General features: G+C 26.2%; 3 protein-coding genes across 6 annotated transcripts; all 3 read right to left on the bottom strand.

Moving 5' to 3' along the window:
* Window positions 1-103: 103 nt before the first annotated feature.
* Window positions 104-2,208, bottom strand: LOC552037 (POC1 centriolar protein homolog A). Of its 2 annotated transcripts, XM_006568791.3 has the most exons (6): window positions 2,151-2,208; window positions 1,594-1,945; window positions 1,302-1,512; window positions 971-1,170; window positions 628-906; window positions 167-472 (listed from the first exon to the last, which is right to left on the bottom strand). In XM_006568791.3, the coding sequence occupies exons 2-6, from the start codon at window positions 1,942-1,944 to the stop codon at window positions 167-169; spliced, it is 1,347 nt and encodes a 448-aa protein (XP_006568854.1). In that variant the 5' UTR covers window position 1,945; window positions 2,151-2,208. The 2 variants fall into 2 exon arrangements, with proteins under 2 accessions (XP_624420.3, XP_006568854.1); XM_624417.5 differs by lacking the exon at window positions 2,151-2,208 and having other exon boundaries at window positions 104-472; window positions 1,594-2,009.
* Window positions 2,209-2,597: 389 nt separating this feature from the next.
* On the bottom strand, window positions 2,598-7,388 carry LOC409086 (caprin homolog). Its single transcript, XM_392611.7, has 6 exons — window positions 7,252-7,388; window positions 6,168-6,386; window positions 5,709-6,056; window positions 4,790-5,584; window positions 4,379-4,673; window positions 2,598-4,305 (listed from the first exon to the last, which is right to left on the bottom strand). The coding sequence occupies exons 1-6, from the start codon at window positions 7,363-7,365 to the stop codon at window positions 4,070-4,072; spliced, it is 2,007 nt and encodes a 668-aa protein (XP_392611.4). The 5' UTR covers window positions 7,366-7,388; the 3' UTR covers window positions 2,598-4,069.
* A 2,459-nt stretch (window positions 7,389-9,847) lies between these two features.
* On the bottom strand, window positions 9,848-17,887 carry LOC552092. Of its 3 annotated transcripts, none has more exons than XM_016910679.2 (11): window positions 17,350-17,887; window positions 17,027-17,256; window positions 12,924-16,547; window positions 12,427-12,836; window positions 11,929-11,955; window positions 11,683-11,820; window positions 11,482-11,603; window positions 11,283-11,407; window positions 10,910-11,193; window positions 10,637-10,819; window positions 9,848-10,557 (listed from the first exon to the last, which is right to left on the bottom strand). In XM_016910679.2, the coding sequence occupies exons 3-11, from the start codon at window positions 16,297-16,299 to the stop codon at window positions 10,306-10,308; spliced, it is 4,917 nt and encodes a 1,638-aa protein (XP_016766168.1). In that variant the 5' UTR covers window positions 16,300-16,547; window positions 17,027-17,256; window positions 17,350-17,887; the 3' UTR covers window positions 9,848-10,305. The 3 variants fall into 3 exon arrangements, with proteins under 3 accessions (XP_016766168.1, XP_006568857.1, XP_016766169.1); XM_006568794.3 differs by having other exon boundaries at window positions 12,427-12,839; window positions 17,350-17,885; XM_016910680.2 differs by lacking the exon at window positions 11,929-11,955 and having other exon boundaries at window positions 12,427-12,839; window positions 17,350-17,885.
* Window positions 17,888-18,557: the final 670 nt, after the last annotated feature.

Here is an 18,557-nt window from a genome sequence, read left to right as displayed (position 1 = left end):
AGAATATTTAAAAATTTATTTTTATAACATATGTTAAGTATTAATTAAAAAAATTTTATTTTGAAATTAATTTTAGAAAATATTAAGTACAATTTAAATATATATTTTAGAAATATTTATTATTTACTTATATAATCAAATAATTTTTTAAATAAAATATAAAAATTTATTTTCTTAACTCTTCTTCTAATACTGATAAACGTTGTTCTAAAATAGTAACAGCATCACTTAATGATTGTACTTGTTCATTAAGTGCATCTACTATTCCATTTGTACACGTTACTCTACATGAATCAGGGGATTCTTTAGATAAATGAGATATGTTTACAATACGACCTTTTTCAAAAGGTCTTTGATTTCTCATATTTATTACTCTATATTCTAAATTTTCATTTAAAATTCCAGTGTCTGGTACTTCGCAATGAATTCTTCCATTTTTTAAATTTGTAATATCATATTTTTCATCTAATGACTAAAATAATAAAATATTTTAAATTATAATTTAAATATTAGCTATAAATATTAAACTGTGCAAATATTTATAATGTAAATATATATACAAGTATTATTTACATATAAAATATATAATATTTATATGTAAATAATGTGTCTTAAAATTCTTATTACTTCTATTTCTTCTTCTCCTACAGATATATCATCATCTTTATGTAATTTTTCATCCTTAATTTTTAATTCTACTTCTTTAACAGGTGAAACTAAATGTCTAGAAATTTTTCGAGCAATATCATCCTTATCAAAATTTGTTTTCCACATTAATAATTGATGATCTGTTCCACCAGAAGCAAAAAATTCTCCATTAGAAGAAAATGTTACTGATGTTACGCTGGTACCATTTGCATGTCCTTTAAGTGTATAAATTGGACGACCCTCTAACAAATCTAAAACCTATTTTATAGTTTTTAATAAATTCTATACAAAGAAATTATTAAAATATAAAAAAAATATTTACTTTCATTGTTGAATCATCTGATGCAGTTAATATGAAATTTCCTTTTGGATGAAATTTTATCATATTTACTGAACCCTTATGAGTTGCATAATGTTGATATAAAGAACCAGTACGTATGTCATATAATTTTACACAACCAATTGTATTTGCAGATCCAATAACATAACCACTTGGGTGAAATTCCACATGTGTAGAATAAGCTAATAAAAAATTTAATAGAAATTTTTTGATTATAATTTAAAAATCCTTAATAAACTATAATATTTTAGAAAAAGAAAGACAATAAAAATTATTCATTTTTAATATAAATATAATTTACATATTGTTATACCTTTTACATCATTAAAAGATTTAATACATTGTCCACTGATAACATCCCATAATTTTATTGTTTTATCATCACTACAAGAAACTATAAGTCTACCATCTAAAGAAAATCTAGCACATCTGACCCAGCTTGTGTGACATACAAATGACATAAGGAATCTTCTTTGACATACCATCCATAATTTAACACTTTTATCATCTGATGCAGTAATTAACTATGTATAAAAAAATATATATATATATTTATTTGATTAAAAATTAATTTATTTATCATTTATCATTTAAGATATAAATACCTTTTCTCCATCTGGACTAAATTGTACTGATCTAACAGCACCTGAATGTGCTTTAAAATCTAAAGATTGTCCTGTAACTTTAGGAACCCAAATTATAACAGATCTATCTCTAGAAGCAGTAGCTATTACTTCTCCCGATGGTGCATAAGTTACATCAAAAATTACATCTTTATGTCCAAAAAATCTGTAAGCCCTTACAGATTCTTTCAGATTCCATAATATTATACTTTTGTCTGAACTACTTGATGCTAATTGAGTAGTTTCAGGATGAAAACATAAACTTGTAATAATATTTTCATGTCCTTTAAAATGTTTTTCTATTGTAGGGTCACAAGCAGTTTCAATCATCATTCTAATATAATAAATTGTATAAAAATTTTCATTTAACATTAAAAAATTATTAATATTCTTAACCTAAATAAACTTATTAATATACGTACAAAGTATTTCATATAATGCACACGTAATACACATATAATTATGATTTTAATATATATATATTTTAAATATAATTGATTTTATTTTAATGAATTTAAAAAAAAAGTAAAAAACATTACCTCTTCTTAATCACATCGATTATTATTATATATCTATATTATAATTGTTTTAAAGATATATTTGCATTTTATTACATACGCAATACAAAATATATACTTAATATATATAATTTTATTAGAAATAATAAAATATTTATATTATCAGTATTATATTAACTCACATATCAAACAAGATTTTAACCACGTTCAATTTAAAACGAATTTTGACTACGATAATCAATTAAAGTACTATGTTACAGAATTATAGAAGCGCGAAATTCGAATAGCTATTTTATTATTATATATATTATATATATATATATAGCTATTTTATTATTATATATTATATCTTAGTTAAATAAAATATATCATTATATCTTAGTTAAATAAAATAAATATTCATAATTTTAATAATTTTACTAAAAAAAGAGTGAGAAAAAAATTTCAAAACAGACATTGTTAATAAAATATGATTAATCAAATACTTTATTCGATTTTTTTATTTGAGAACAAGCTGAAGAATGAAACGTTTCTCATGTCGACAATGAGTACGATACGTAGGCTAGTTAGCAGGGTTGAATTAGATCTTTATTTGGAAGATACATAGGTATTCATAGGATAGTTGAACATAACTGTAGATGGAGGTGATTAAACACAAATGTACAAACGAAATACAATACGATACTTTTCATCACGTGTTTGGCGGTGTGAGCGTGGCTTTTGTCAATGGCATATTGTACAAATATGCCTTCTTTACCTCTAGTCAGTAATTGTACACTCGACTTACATGCTAAAGCTCCGCACTATCGCTTCTTTTTTTTTTTAAAAATAATCATATATATTTTGCGATAAAAAAAATCAGGTAATGTTGCTTTATAAACTTGACATTGCACTGCAATCTCTTTTACTTGGCCAAATGCATAGGCGACCGTAAAGAATTTTGGAATCACACAGAAAAAACAGTAAAAGGAGCGAAGTAATTAGTAGCAATCATGAAACATGTTTCATGAAAAACGTCTTTATGTATCCACATATTACATTATAATCTTTCATTTTTCCAACTACTAAATCTCGACAACTTTAACTTTCTAAATACTTCATAGATTCATAGACCGAAAATGGAATATGAAGTCAAGAAGATATATAGCACTAGAAGAAGGCATTGCTCACTGTATCCTCTTTTTTCTGGTATTTTAAAAAATTCTCTAGAACGATGCGCCGCAAGACAAAGAGATGGTCGTGCAGTTCATCTATTCGTGTAATTACTTTAACGTTATTCGTTAAATACATCCTTGTGTCTTTGCGTGAAATGCTTGTATGAGTTCTCATTTTTTTTTGTATTTTTTTATAATAAAATTATTTTTCTAATCTTTGTTGATCAGCTGTTGTTGCCCTGTGAAAACTGCCTTCTGTCACAACACAATAATACTTGCATGGTGGGTTCACGCCTCTAAATTTGGTTAATCTTTCCTTATATCACATTGTTACATCTGTATAACTCTTTGTCAATATTAATAGATCTTCTTTTGATAATTGTAGATACCAAATTCAAATGCAAAATTTTTATATTCAATGTCTCATTTAAGAAATATCCTAAGCCGCAAAAAAAATATACCAAAATATCTTATTCCATTGATTAAATGAAATTTTTTTTAAATTTAAAATTACATATATATTAATATTTTTTATGCTTTATGTTATTTGCTTAATATGTATGAATATAATATCGAATGAATATAATTAATTAATCATTTACAACTATTAAACAACAATCTAGAACAATGAAATTGCTATTTTACATGTTAAAATTCTTGGTATAGTTTTTCCAAGCTTTTGTACGTATTAAAGATACGACTTAGGTTTTTTCATAAATAGACAATTGAATTATGATCTTAAAACATTATTTATGGTTCATATGTGCATAACTCTATCGCATTTTATTACTGTTGCGTATGAGGTTTACCACGGGGCGCATAACCGCCACGATTTCCACCTCTTTGACCGCGAAACTGTCCTCGACCTCTATCCATACCACGCTCACCTCGTGGACCTCCACCTCTTGATCCACCACCGCCTCTTTTATAACCAGAATTATAACCGCTATTTCCTTCGCTATTTCCCCAAGATCGTTGTTGATAACCATTTTGATAATTGCTGTCATTACGATAATATGTTCCTAAATATAAAATTATAATTTAATTAAATGTATTAAAATCTTTTGTTTTAATAAATGATATAATACTTTATACCTTGCCCTCCGCGACCATTTTGTTGATAACCACCGCCCCTACCTCTTCCATTATATCCATTAGAATTGCCCCTTCGTCCACCTCTACCTCTGTATCCACTACGTTGTTGATCACCCCAAGTTTGTTGAGATGTTTGTTGTTGTGTTTGTTGTGAATCTTGAGCAGATTGTTGTGATTGATCTGTCGGATTCCAATCATTAGTTTCAGTCATCTGACACCAATCTACGGATTCATTAGGTTGTTCTAATTCTGATTCTGGTGCTGTTGTTTCATCTTGATTTTCTTCAGTTTTTTCCTTAAAAAAAAAAAAAAAAAAAAAAGAAAAAAAAAAGAAAAAAAAAAATAACATTTTAATATTTTGATTATTTTAAAATACATTATTTTATTAGTAATATAATATTTGTAATATACTTCAATAGTTTGTTGTTGATTTTCTTGTTGATGTTCAAAAGTCTGAGTTTGTGCTTGTTGTGATACTTGTTGTGAAGGAGCTTGTTGTTGTTGTTGTTGTTGTTGTTGTTGCTGCTGCTGCTGCTGTTGTTGTTGGGGTTGCTGTTGAAAAGTTGTAGGATGCTGAGGACTATATTGCATATTTGGTTGTTGATGAGAAGGTGGCATTGGAATAGGTGGTGGTGGATTAGGATTAGCAAATCCAGGAATGTGGGACATATCCTGTGGTGGTTGATGCTGATATATAACTGGTTGTGCTACTACTGGTGCATTTGCAAAATTTTGATTTGTAAATGTTTGTGAAGGAATAGGTGCATTAACAGCAGCAGGAATGTGTGATACAATGGGTGCTTGAGATGTAACATCTGGTGAATCAAGTTCTGATTCTTGTAAGAAAAAGAAATTTGGTGTGCCTATAACATCATTAATTCTGGGAGCTTGTGGTGGTTGTTGTTGAGTTTGTTGAGATTGCTGTTGTTGTTGTTGTGGTTGTGGAACAAATCCTGTTGCATTTGTGTAATAAGATGTTTCAACTGGTGCAGCTGGATGAGGAATGGGTTGTGCAACTACAGGGATTGGACCAGAAACTGGGGTAGTGCCAGAAACAACAGGAAGAGGAGCAACTTGTACTGGGAAATTAGGAATTGGAATCATTGACTCAGGTGGAATGTGTCTGTCATTGGTATTATATTCTTCATTGACTTGATCTTGCACAGGAGTTTCAGATATTTGAGTTTCTGCAACTGCTTCTGTAACCTATAAAAATTTTAATAAAATTATTGTCATTTCTTCTTTCTTAATTTTTTAATTAATTTTGTTTATAAATTAATTACAAAAATAACACATTATATATAATGCAAATTAATATATAAATACTTACTTCTTCTACTACAGCTTCAGTTTCATGAACTTGATCAAAATACCCACATTGATTAATAGAAGTAATAATTTCCTTTAATTTATTGTAAGTTGTGCCAACAACTTCTCTTTGTTTTCCATCAACAATAGCTACATAATGTTCTGCTACTTTCTGTACTTGTTGAAGGAATGTTGGTTCTCCTTCTTCACGATGATGTTTCATCATAACTTCATTATACAAGCTGTCTAAAGATTTTAAATCCTCTTCTGATAATTTTACAGCACCATTTTTTCCAGCAAGAAAATCTTCTCTTACAGATTCTGTACCCATGTTCATTAATGCATCTTGTATAAGAAGTACTTCTCTCACCTAAAATAATTAATAAATATAAAAAATATTCAATAAACTGAAATAAATTATTTATATTATAAATCCTAACATATAATATTTCATATAATATAAAATTAGTAATTAATTTACCTTTGCAATATCTTGTTGCATTCTCTCAATGGCTTCTTTTCTTGCCAATTTTTTTTGTTGTTTAACTGCATCATGTGCAATTCCAACAATTTGTTTATATAATTCTTTTGTAATATCCAATGTTTGTAAAACTTCATCATATTTGGCTACTGCTGTTTTTTGATCTGCATTTAATTCTCTTCCATTTTTCTGAAGATCCCTATATGATTCTAACTTTCCCTAAATGTAACATGTATTGTTAATACTATTATATTTCTAAAATATTATAATATAATTAATAAAATTAATTGTATATAATAAAGAATTACAATATATAAATAATATATATAATAAAATAAAAATAATTTTTAAATTAAAAAAAAAAAAATTATTTTTTTAATAATATGTATATGTATTATATATATTGCATATATGCGTATATGTATACGCATATACACATATAATTTAGATAAACTAATTAATTCATATAAAGAGAATTATTTTTATAGAACTTTTAACTTTAAATAAATAAAAATCTATGTATATATATATATAATGATTTATTTTTGTATAAAAAAATAAATTTTTATACAAATTTTTAAGTTCTTTATGAAATTGTATATTTTCAGAAAATAAATTTATCAAATATTATAAATGAAGACAAATAAAGAATTTCTTACATATTAAAATGTATTTTAATGAAATTTATATATTTAAATTTCATATTTAAATTTATAATATTTTGTTAAACGAAAAATATTATTACACAATGTAATATACCGGTAGCGGCTAGAAAGCGTGTCACGTAAAGTTTTATACATTTCTTTAGAAGATACCGCCATGACATGAGATTCATAATTACAAACTTGGATGTTTGATTGAACAAAGAAAAATAATTTTGCTTTCATTTAGTTTTAATGAAAAATTTCTAGTTTCAAAATATAACAACAGTAATTAACTCTTCACAATATAATAATCAGATACCTACAAAATCTCAAACGTGAGCACATGGCGTATCCAATCATGGCGGATTGCACCGTAAAAGCTATCAACTGACAGGTAATTTTCTCGACAATATTTACATGCATATTATTCAAATACTTACCTTACGCTTTTCAAGATTTCGTATCTTATGCTCGATAACGATAATTGCTTGGCGTATAGGATCTACGGTCTCCGTAGAGGCCTGTTTTTCTAGTTTAGGGTTGGCAGAAGGCATCCTTCACGGGCAACAAACGCGAACTGGAAATCAGAATAGTAACGGTGTTGCGGGGAACGGGGAAAGAGAAGCAATCATAAGCGCATGCTCATTGTGATTTTGTACTTAACCTCTATATCAGTGCTGTAACTATTTTTTCTAGAACCTTTTGCATAAAAACCATTCATTAAAACTATAATAAATTATGAAATAATATGATATAGTTATAGTAAAACAAAAAAGTTATTAGATTTAGAAATAAAAACTATTTATATGTTTTATAATTACAATGCATAAAATAAATAATCAAATTTACATATATTAGAATATTACATGTATATATATGTATATAAAATAAACTACTAAAAATAAAAATTTATAAAATCATGGATTTAATGGATATTGAATATATATAATAGCTAGATAAGATGTTAGTAATACACAGTCTTATAAAATTTTTCATTTTATTGAAAAAAGATTAATAAAAACATAAATTATCCAAGTAAAATTTTGCTATTTTTTTTATCATATCTTCTTTTTTAAATCGTAGTAACAGAAATACTGTAACCTCATGATTAAGAAAGTATACTTGATCATGATTTAGAAAGTAATAAGTTTACAGTTGAAAAAATAAACATACATATTTATGTTTTAAAAAAATACAATATAACAATATTACCTTCTATATGCTAATATAACATTTTTAAGCTAGTGCTATATATAATACTTTAATTCTGTAAATTTTTGTTAATTTTTTTAACAAATTATTAATAATATTCTAATGAATTTTAAATGATTAAAATTTTTGAATGAAATTTTTGTAAATAATAAATGAATATATACATAGCACCAGCTTGTTTATCAATATGAAATATTGCATGGCACATTTGCTAAAAAGAAAATATTTTGTAACTGCATACATTTCTTTATTGCATCAGTGACCAAATGCCCGCATTTTTGCATGTTATTAATTTTCTCCAATAATTTATTATACAACTCGGTAACCCGATAATAATCGCTAATACAATAATTTCATTTTACTATAGCATATGAAAGATGTCTAAAATCCTATAATTTTATCATAGTAGTCACCTGTTCTTACCATCATATTTTCGTATATATAATTTACAAATATAATTTGATATATCATCTTTGAAAAATACATCGCGCCACACACGCATATCACCATTCTCATTTTTAGAGAATATTTTTTTCTTAAGAAAGCTAAAAATAGATTAAAAACTTAAAAAACTTAAGATTTAAAGATTTAAACAATGATAACACAAAAATTATGATACAATAATTATTTTAACACAGTAATGATAATTCAATTTGAAGTATAACATTTAACATATAAAAAATTTGTTAGCAAATATTATTTTATTTTTAATTTTATATTAGCTATTGAAAATCATCTATAAAAGTATCTTTAATTACTTTATCAAGATGTATTTATATTTGAAATTCTTAAAAATTTTATAGCAAAGTAATTTTTTAAAATTATATTATTAAATTAATATATGTATAATTACTAAATAGAATAACTACTATTAAAATTATTAAGTCTTGAAAAAACATTAGAAGTTTAGATACTTCTAAATAATTAATTATATTTGATTTAATTTTAATAATATGTTGTTTATTAATAATTTGTTTACTTTTTATTGATTACTATATAAGATTTGAAAAGGAAGATATGATGTAAACTCTGATTATATGGTATTATAAAAAATGTAATTTTGCTCATTAGATTAGACATCTTAAAGCACTGATATTACCAAGATTTCTATGAAAATAGATACATTTTTTATGAAACATTCATTCATACTCCATATATAATATGCGCATGTTGCTAGTCACAGGATTATTCACAAAAATAAATGATTTAAAGTGATATTAATATTTTGTTCATATTTTATAAAATGAGAATGGAATTATCTTATGAAAGTTATTTTAAGATGGAAGAACTTAGAAACTTGGTATTGAATTATTAAGCTGGAATTATAATGGAAGATATAATACATATAGTTGAATTAGAAGTGAATATAATAATCCTAATCTTATTAAAAGTATTTCTATATACAAATGTTTTACAAAGTATCTAATGTTTTCTAGTAAGAAAACAATGTATATTTTCAAAATATTGCATTTATCATGAAGCATTTTATTAACAGAATGCTATTTTGGAACACTTCTGAATATTACTAACGTATTTCATACGTATAAATTTTGTAGTTGCATGATCTGCTTATATACAAATTAACATGCACATAAATATCGTTTACATTTTTTAAATTATTAAAAAAAAAATACATGTAAACTAATTTATAAAGAAAGTGTTCAATTTTAAAAGTTATAATTACAGGAACAAACAATATAACAGTTTCTGCATTTTGCATAGAACTTTGTAGTTATAGAAAGTATGATGTATTTAAATATATTACAAAGATTGTGACGTTTTATGTTTTATCACTTTATATTTTAAAATCATTTGTCTTTCGCATTTTTTTTTCAGATCTTAACATATCAGACCTTATCATTACATTAGATTATCACGATACAAATCTAGAACTAAATATTTATGCACACAAACATTCGTAAATCTCTATTATCATGCTATTAAAATGGCAAAGTTGGGCTCATTTCTAAAATTTTAACGTAGAGATGAATATTTTATATACATATGTCTGATATTTATACACTTTTTAAATCACCTTTTTACTTACCTCATCATTCACTACTTGTTATCACTATAACTACAATTTCTTGATTACACATTAACGTTTATCTTCACCATTCGTTTCACAGCATATTATATTAACTCAATTTAAATATTTATCATCAAAATACAATATTTAAATGTTTGGTCTTCTTCATGTCCATTAAGTCAATACACACTAAATCTTTAATGCTCTTCAGGCATTGTATAAAACAGAGCCAATTTCTATTATTGTAGCACCACTAAGATGGTATACTGCTCATTTGCACATCGCAAGACACTATTTCAGAAGTCTCTTCGGTTTTCTGTGTAGGCACCTGTGAATCCGAAATATTAGCAGTCATTTCAATTGGTTGTTTTATTGAAACATTTTCATTCATTTCTTCTACACTACTTGCTGTAGAAGAAAATACTGATTTTAAACTTGATTTTGTTTTTGCTTGATGTTCCAAATTATCTATTTCTGCCCAGATTGTTCTAACTTCTTTAAATAACTGAAAAAATTATGTTTTTTTAAGTTATATAAATATTAATAATAAATATTAAAATATTTTAAAAAATATTTTGACTTACTTGATTTAACCATGTTTCATCAGCTAATAATTCATTTAATATTATTGTAGTATCTTTATGAGGATCTGCTACTCTCTTATCTGCAACTCTTCTTGCACATTCCAAAAACATTAAATATTTCTGATGTGCAACTTTATTATATAAAGCAACTTTTGCTTGACATATTCGACACAATAAAAAATCCTAAAAAATTAATTAACTAATTATATAAATAAATTTTTTTAATATCAACTAAGAAAAGTAAACAATAATCAAAAAAAATAATTTAAATACTTTTTCTTGAGGTATTCTTGGATCAGGTGGAGAACCTTCTAATGTAGTAGCATTGTATGGTTGACCATACAATAGAACTCTAGCATGAATTTTAAACTGTTGGCATCCAGCACATGACTTTCCTTTATATTCTGTAAATGGTATATCTTTAAGAACGTTAAGACATGGCCAAGTTGATATTGCATTTATAACATTTGATCGCCATTTCGTTGTAGATAAAAGCCGTTGTTTTCTTTCTTCCGTTACTTCATCCACAGTTTTTACGTTTGATAAGAAATAATCATCTATATAAATTGAAATTAAATAAAATTTGTGTGTAAATTATATATAAAAAATTTGTTTAATATATAATTATATTAAATAGAAAATTAACCTTGTTCTTGAAATATTTCTGTTAGAAAATTAGAATCCAAAGCTTGTGATATTAATGTTTGAATATATACTTCAAAATTATCTTGATATTTTTCAGTATCCTTCATAGATTTATCAATACATTCACTAAAAAAAGTGTGATAATTTCTTATTTATTTAATTTTCGTGTATTACTTATATTATATAATAATTATACTTACTTATTATCAATAATCATTTCATCCCTTAAAAACTCTACTATTGTTTCTGCTTTTCCTTGTTGTAAGAATTTTACTGGAACTTGTTGATATATATGTCGATTTTGTGGTGCCCAACCCGAGTACTAGAAGATGATTAATATATATAAATACATATAATTTAATAGAAAATTACAAACGTTTAAAAAAATAATAATCTATTACCGTAGATATGTTTCGATATAAAGTTTTGCCATTAGATTTAAATGGTTCATATTTTTGTAATAATGTTTTACCATCTATTCTCCAAAGAGGAGGATATTCTTCATTTAAATCTGTCTTGATTACAACAAATTCTCCAGACTGAAAAATATATAATAAAATAACGATTAAAAATTAAATAATTAAAATATTTTATTATAATTCTGATATAAATCTGATATTCTTGTATAACATCACATAAAATATTACCACATCATCTAATTCATCCACAAAATGCTGCATGCAATATATAAATACATTACAAATACAAAATATCAGATATACATATATGTATATATGTGTACGTATAAAATACAAATATCATATTTATATATTATATATATTATATAATACAATAAAATATATTGCATATGTATCTATTTATTATGACAATTTTTATTGAAAAAACCAAAGATATTAATAAATAACTTAAAAATAAAGAAACAAATTAAATATCAGAAATATCATATAATTTTTAATTATTATTTTAAATTTTTCTAAAAAAAATTAATAAATAAATCATAAACATTTAATAAAATAAACAAATTTATCATTTATATGCTATTTTATATATAATATTATATAATTTACATAATATAATATATATATAATATATAATATAAATATAATTATATAATATTATATATTATATATAATATATAATATTTTATATATAAAAAATAGAAATAATATTATTAAATTATATACCTTAAATGGTGAAATATCAATATCTTCATCACTGATAGATGCTAAAAGTTTCTCATCTATTTTACAAGATAACTTTCCAGTAACATTAGAAGTTTTTGATGGTGTTTCATGTTTTTTTCTACTCGATTTCTTTGAAACAACAACATCACTAGAAGAATAATCCTCTTCTTCTAAAATTTTTCTACTTTTTTTAGTAATAACAGGTCTTCCACGTTTCTTTTTCTTTTCTTCTTCATCTCCAACTAATTTTACAGCAGGTGTCCAAGCAGGATCAGAATCAGAATCACCCTGTTCTTCATCATTATCAAAATAATCTATACCCTGTTGTCGATCTAAAAATTGTTTTACTGAAGTTTTTTCTTTTGCTTTTCTTCTAGATGTTTCACGTCTTGGAGGTAAAAGCAAAGGATCTACTATAAAAAAAGAAAAAGAAATAAATATTTTCAATTATGAAATATTTTTTTAATCTATAGAAAAAAAATAATATATATATTTACCTTCTTCGTATTTTTTAGAAATTTTATTAATTGTAGTAATCATTGCTGCTTCTGCTGCTGCAGCAGCTGCCGCTGCAGCTTTTCTTTTTCTATCTGTTGGTCCTCCAGGTTTTATTGGTCTTCCTTTTTTAGATTTACCTTCTGATTTTACTGTTACTTCCATTATATTGGAAGTATTTGTATTTGTTACTTTTTTATCCGATTTTTTAGGAGGAAATAGAAAATCATCATCACTAGTAAAACCATCATCACTTGAATCAAAATTCTGTTTTTTTCGTTCTTTAGGTAAAGGAAAATATCGTGGATCATTAGTATAATCAATCACTGGTGTTTCTTTAGGTGGAGGTGGTTTTTCTATTTGTGTTTTCATTATTTCTCCATTTACCAAACTTTCTACAGATTTTTTAGGTTCAACAGGAATATAAGGTTTTGATCTATTCCAAGTTGCTTTTCTCCCACCACGTATTGCTGGAGGAGGTGAAGGTTCTCTTTCACCTTGTAAAAATTTTAAATAACTTGTCATAAATCCTGAATTAGGATCTTTATTAGATCGTTTGAAATCTTTATTTAAGATGCTAACACTTTGAATCAATTGCTGATTTTGTTGTAGGAAACCTAACTCTTCTTCAATATTAGGAACAATTACTTTAGGCTGATCATCTCTGATATCTTGATTATAATTAGGATTTTGATTTGTTGAATTTTCACCAAAACCTATAGGTGTAATTTCAACAGAAGATTGAAATTCATGTGAATGATGATGACTTGAAGGAATATGAAAGGCTGGAAAATATGGAATAGGAGGTGGGGCATGATGATGAGGTACCATCAAAGATTGATGTTGATGAGCTGGAGAACCAACAAAATTATTTGAATGTAAGGTTGATTGTGAACTGAAAGCACCTGATGCAGTAGGAAACATTTTAGTAGGAGGTGGAGGTAAATTCCATCTTTCAAAATCAAAATAACCATTTTGTTGCTGCTGATTTGTATTATGATGTGCAGGAGGTGGTATTCTATTTAAGTATTCTGTCATTGTTGTTGTTCCACTTATTTCATTTAAAGAATTATGTCCACTTTTTTCTAAACTTTTTCTTTTTTTATTTGTATCTGCTTTACGTCGTTCTTCTATTTGTTTTTGTTGTTCAGTTGGAGCAACAGAAACAGTAGTTTGTTGTTGTATTTGACATGAACCTTGTAAAGTCTGTAAATTTTTTACTATACTCATAGGATCTCCTCTACAACTACTTAAATCTTGTAAGGTTACTTGGCTGGATTCAAAATATGATTGTTGTCTATCAGATACATTAAGCACTCGTTGTACTTGTTGTTGAATTGGCAAAGTTTGAGGATTTACTTCAGAATTTCCACCAGTATATAGAGTAATAGAAAATTTTCTATTATTTGGTTGTCGATTATCATTTTCCCAACAAACTTGTTTTTGAGTTTGTGAAAAATCTTGTTGCTGTCTGTCATAAGTTTTACTATCTGTATTATAATTGGTTTTATTTTCAGCAGTACCTAAAGCTCTTGTAATAACTGATGAATAAGCAACTTGACCTTGTGATGCTGGTCGTGGTACAGTAACATCTAATGGTGATGGTGGTGTAACTTGTTGTTGTACAGTTCCTTTATATGATGATCCACTTGCACATTGATTTGCATTTTCCGTATGTTGTTGTAAAGGTGAAGGAGAAGACATAGTAGCCATTGGACTATTATACATAGGATAAGCAGGACTTGGAACATGTCCCAATGGACTTGCTTGTGAATGTGCTTGTAATGGACTTGGCCTTCTTGGCACAACAACACTACAATCAGGTCCATTTTGTGTGGAATTATTAGAAGAATAAGCAGAATCAGTAGAAGTTGCAGATTTCGATCTTGCTGAATGATGATATTCAGAATCAGCTGTAGATCCTGTTAGATAATGTCTATATGATGTTTGTTGTTGTTGCTGTTGTTGATTTAAAACATGAAATTGTTGCTGCTGCTGCTGTTGTTGTTGTGGTTGCTGAGAATGAGTTTGTAAGTTACTGTTTGATTGACTTCTTTGATTATTATTAAGTTTTCCACTAGTATTTGTACAATTTGTATTATTTCCAGTAGTATAATTCAAATTACGTGAATCCATAATGGAAAAACTAATAGGAGACGATTGGCTATTATCATGAGATGTTTGTTCGTTTCGTCTATGTTCACTGCTGTGTGTATTTAATTCTGGATATATTTTTGTCTGTGCTTTAGTTTGAATATTTTGTTGAGATGTAGAAGTTGCTTTATGGGGAGGTGAAGCGAAATTTCTAGTCGATTGTTTATCTTGAATTTGAGAAGATACAGATCTGATAGATGTATTTAAAAATATAGTTGTAGATGCAATTGATCTAGCAGGTGGTTGAGGAATTCTATATTCTTTATTGGCCGTATTATTTGTATTATTTGTAGTTGAAACAATACATGATTGGTGATGCTGAAGAGAAGATTGTATTTTCCCATTTGAAGTTTGATTTCCATTACCAGTAGAATAATTATTTGCTAATGTTTCAGAATTGAATGTAGTAGATACTGGTTGAAAAAAATTTTGATTGTTGTTTGTTTGTGATGTAGAAACTACTGATTTAACACTTACTGTTGGTGATTGAGGCCTTATATTTACTGTCTTTTTACCATCTGGAAAATTGGATGATTTAAATTCAGCAGCAGAAACCGAAGGTGTAGTTAATTGAGAGTTTAAATTATTTATAGTTTGTGTTGTAGCAAAATTAGAATTAAATGTATTTTCATAAACACCACTAGCTGGTTTTGTAGTAGATGATGGTCCTGGGGATGAAGGAACAACACTTTCATGAGGAAGAATACCAAATGGACTAGGTAATTGTGCATTATTCTGATGAGTCCAAGCCAATGTAGATGTTGTAGGTGATGTTGCCGCACCTTGATGTTCAAAAAATGTTGACTGATGTGCTGAACTATAATTTTCTCTTAGTACAGGAATGTCAGATTCTGTTGTAGTATTTTGTTTTGTTACTGACACTTGTGCTTGAGCAAGAGTTTGTCTATGTTGAGTAACATAATGTGCTTGTTTAGGATTAGGATGATGAAACAAGGGTGTGAAAACATCATATCCCACAGGGGGTGGAGACAGAAACCCCCCTGGGTTGAATGGAGATGGTTGTCCCGCCAGAGTTGCAGTTGTATGAGCTGCTTGTAAAAGTAATTGTGATGTTGTTGAAGGAACTGCTTGAGTAGCAGCTGTTGCTAAGTGATGAGATACAAAATCACTGTTTGTGCTTGAAGTTGTTGGTTGAAATGTACTATTTGCACTACTTGCAGCAAGACGATTATATGTTGCATACCATGGACGAACAGGATCCATTACCCAAGCTTGGCACGATAGTGCCTAGCTTGTTTGATTTATGTACAGCAGGCTCTTATATATATATAAATGTTATATATATAATTTCTGATATTCATAACACAACTTTTTGTTGAAACTTTTGTATATCCATTTCTTATATACAAATAGAAAAATTAATAAAATCTCTTTCACTGTGTATATGGTTTATAAACCTTTATCCAATAATTAGGACTGATAATGTGATATAATAGTTGCCCCATCTTTTTCTGAAAAAATATATAGTTTTTATACATAATTTAATAACATATAAAATAAATATTATAAAAATGATATTTATAATTATTTATAATAATTTACATGTACATATTTATATTATATAAAAAAATTTTTAATACATAATTTTATTTATTTAAAATGTTAATAATATATTGTAATTAGGTTTTATTACTAATAAAGGATTTTGTGAAGGGAAGAATAAAATCATTTACACAAATATTATAATAATACAATGAAAAAAATTTTATGAAAATACTTTAAAAACATTTAATACATAATTATATAATACACTATTTAAATATTATTTAATAAATAAATTGTCAAATGATCATACATCACAACAATAGATATATTAAATTCTTTAGCACATTTTCATTTTTTTGTGTTTAAAATATTATAAATAAATAAATACATAAATTATTGAATTGATTATTACAATTGCATATGATTTAATAAAAAAAATACTCACTTTTTCGTAAAATCCTTAATGCACCACACAACACAATGTGTGCTACCAAGGATAACAAGGATACCACAAATAAGTTTTGAGATATTGCACGACTTGCACCGTTTGGAAATTGTAAAAAGAGAGAGATAAAGTAATTGTAGTTTGAAAAAGAAACAATCAATGTGCGCCGTTTTTGAAGAATTGAAGAGAACTCAGTGTAGCGTCTTTTCATGTCCTATTGTCCTAAGGTCCTTAAATGTTTTATATGTTATAATCTCTTTTTGTTACAGATAACAAAATTGTCACATTTTTTACAAAAATAAATGTTGAAACAATGATTTTACCTTTAATAATAAAGCCATATGTCTTCATTACCAATTACATTTGCCGGTGTATAAGATATAACGTCTTGCCGAATAACACAATAAATATGGCTACACAAACTTAGCCAATGCTCGACACACGATCGGCTGGCACTATGATTGCGCTTACATGATTTAATCATTCGAAGAAAAGTGTACATTCCGGATACAATCTAGACTCAGTACTCGCATATACACCAAGGCGAGTTAACTCTGCATGGTCTCATTTATCGCGGGGAATCGAACAATATTACCCCACAGTGCCCATTACAGGCCGCCATTTTGAACGAAATCAACAATAAATTGCGCCATCTACTGATTATGAATTAGAGAAAAGAATCAACAGGCGGGATTTTTTAAGAAAATCAGGAATGAGCACTTTTATCCTCATTTTACACTCATTCCTACATTATAAACAATTTCATTTCCTAAAACATCTGCATTATTCAGTATGATTGTATACATTAAATTTGTTTACATTTTCATCTTACCTTATTATGTAGTTTAAGGAAATTTAAATATAATCTAAAGACTTAAATAATAAAATTTGAAAAACCTATGCCTTATATATTGAGTAATATATTCATGAAATATTTTTGGGAAATCGATTTTAGAGGCTAAAACAAACATAAAAATTGATATACAAAAAACATACTATATACAAAATTATTTAATTATTATTAAATATTATATTAAAAACTATTAAATTTATTATTAAATTTTTAATAATAATTATTATTAAAAACAAGTTTTGATTAAATGAAACAAAATAGAAAAAGATTTTTATCTATTTTCGCGAATTTCAATTATTTATAAATTATATAAATAAATTATTTGTAAATAAATCTTATCTAATATTTCTGTGTATTTTTGTGTCAATTTTTATGTCTGATAGAATCAATTTTCCAAAAATGTCCCATAAATATTAACATCTTATGATATAACTTATCTATTAAGTAAAATAATTTTAATATTTATTAAAATTAATATTTTAGTATTTATATTTTAATATTTTAATAATAGAGGACACTTATACTTTTTGAATAGGATATTATTAACTAAATACGAATTCATAATAATAACATTTATTATAATGATAATGCAAGAATATATTTATAATTGATATTGTAATAATCATTATAGCATAACTTTCAATTATGATCTCCAAGAGTCTTTACTGATTGAATTAA

Source organism: Apis mellifera, linkage group LG2 (genome assembly GCF_003254395.2).
Source record: "Apis mellifera strain DH4 linkage group LG2, Amel_HAv3.1, whole genome shotgun sequence".
NCBI lineage: Eukaryota > Metazoa > Arthropoda > Insecta > Hymenoptera > Apidae > Apis > Apis mellifera.
This window is presented reverse-complemented; position numbering and strand designations above follow the sequence as displayed.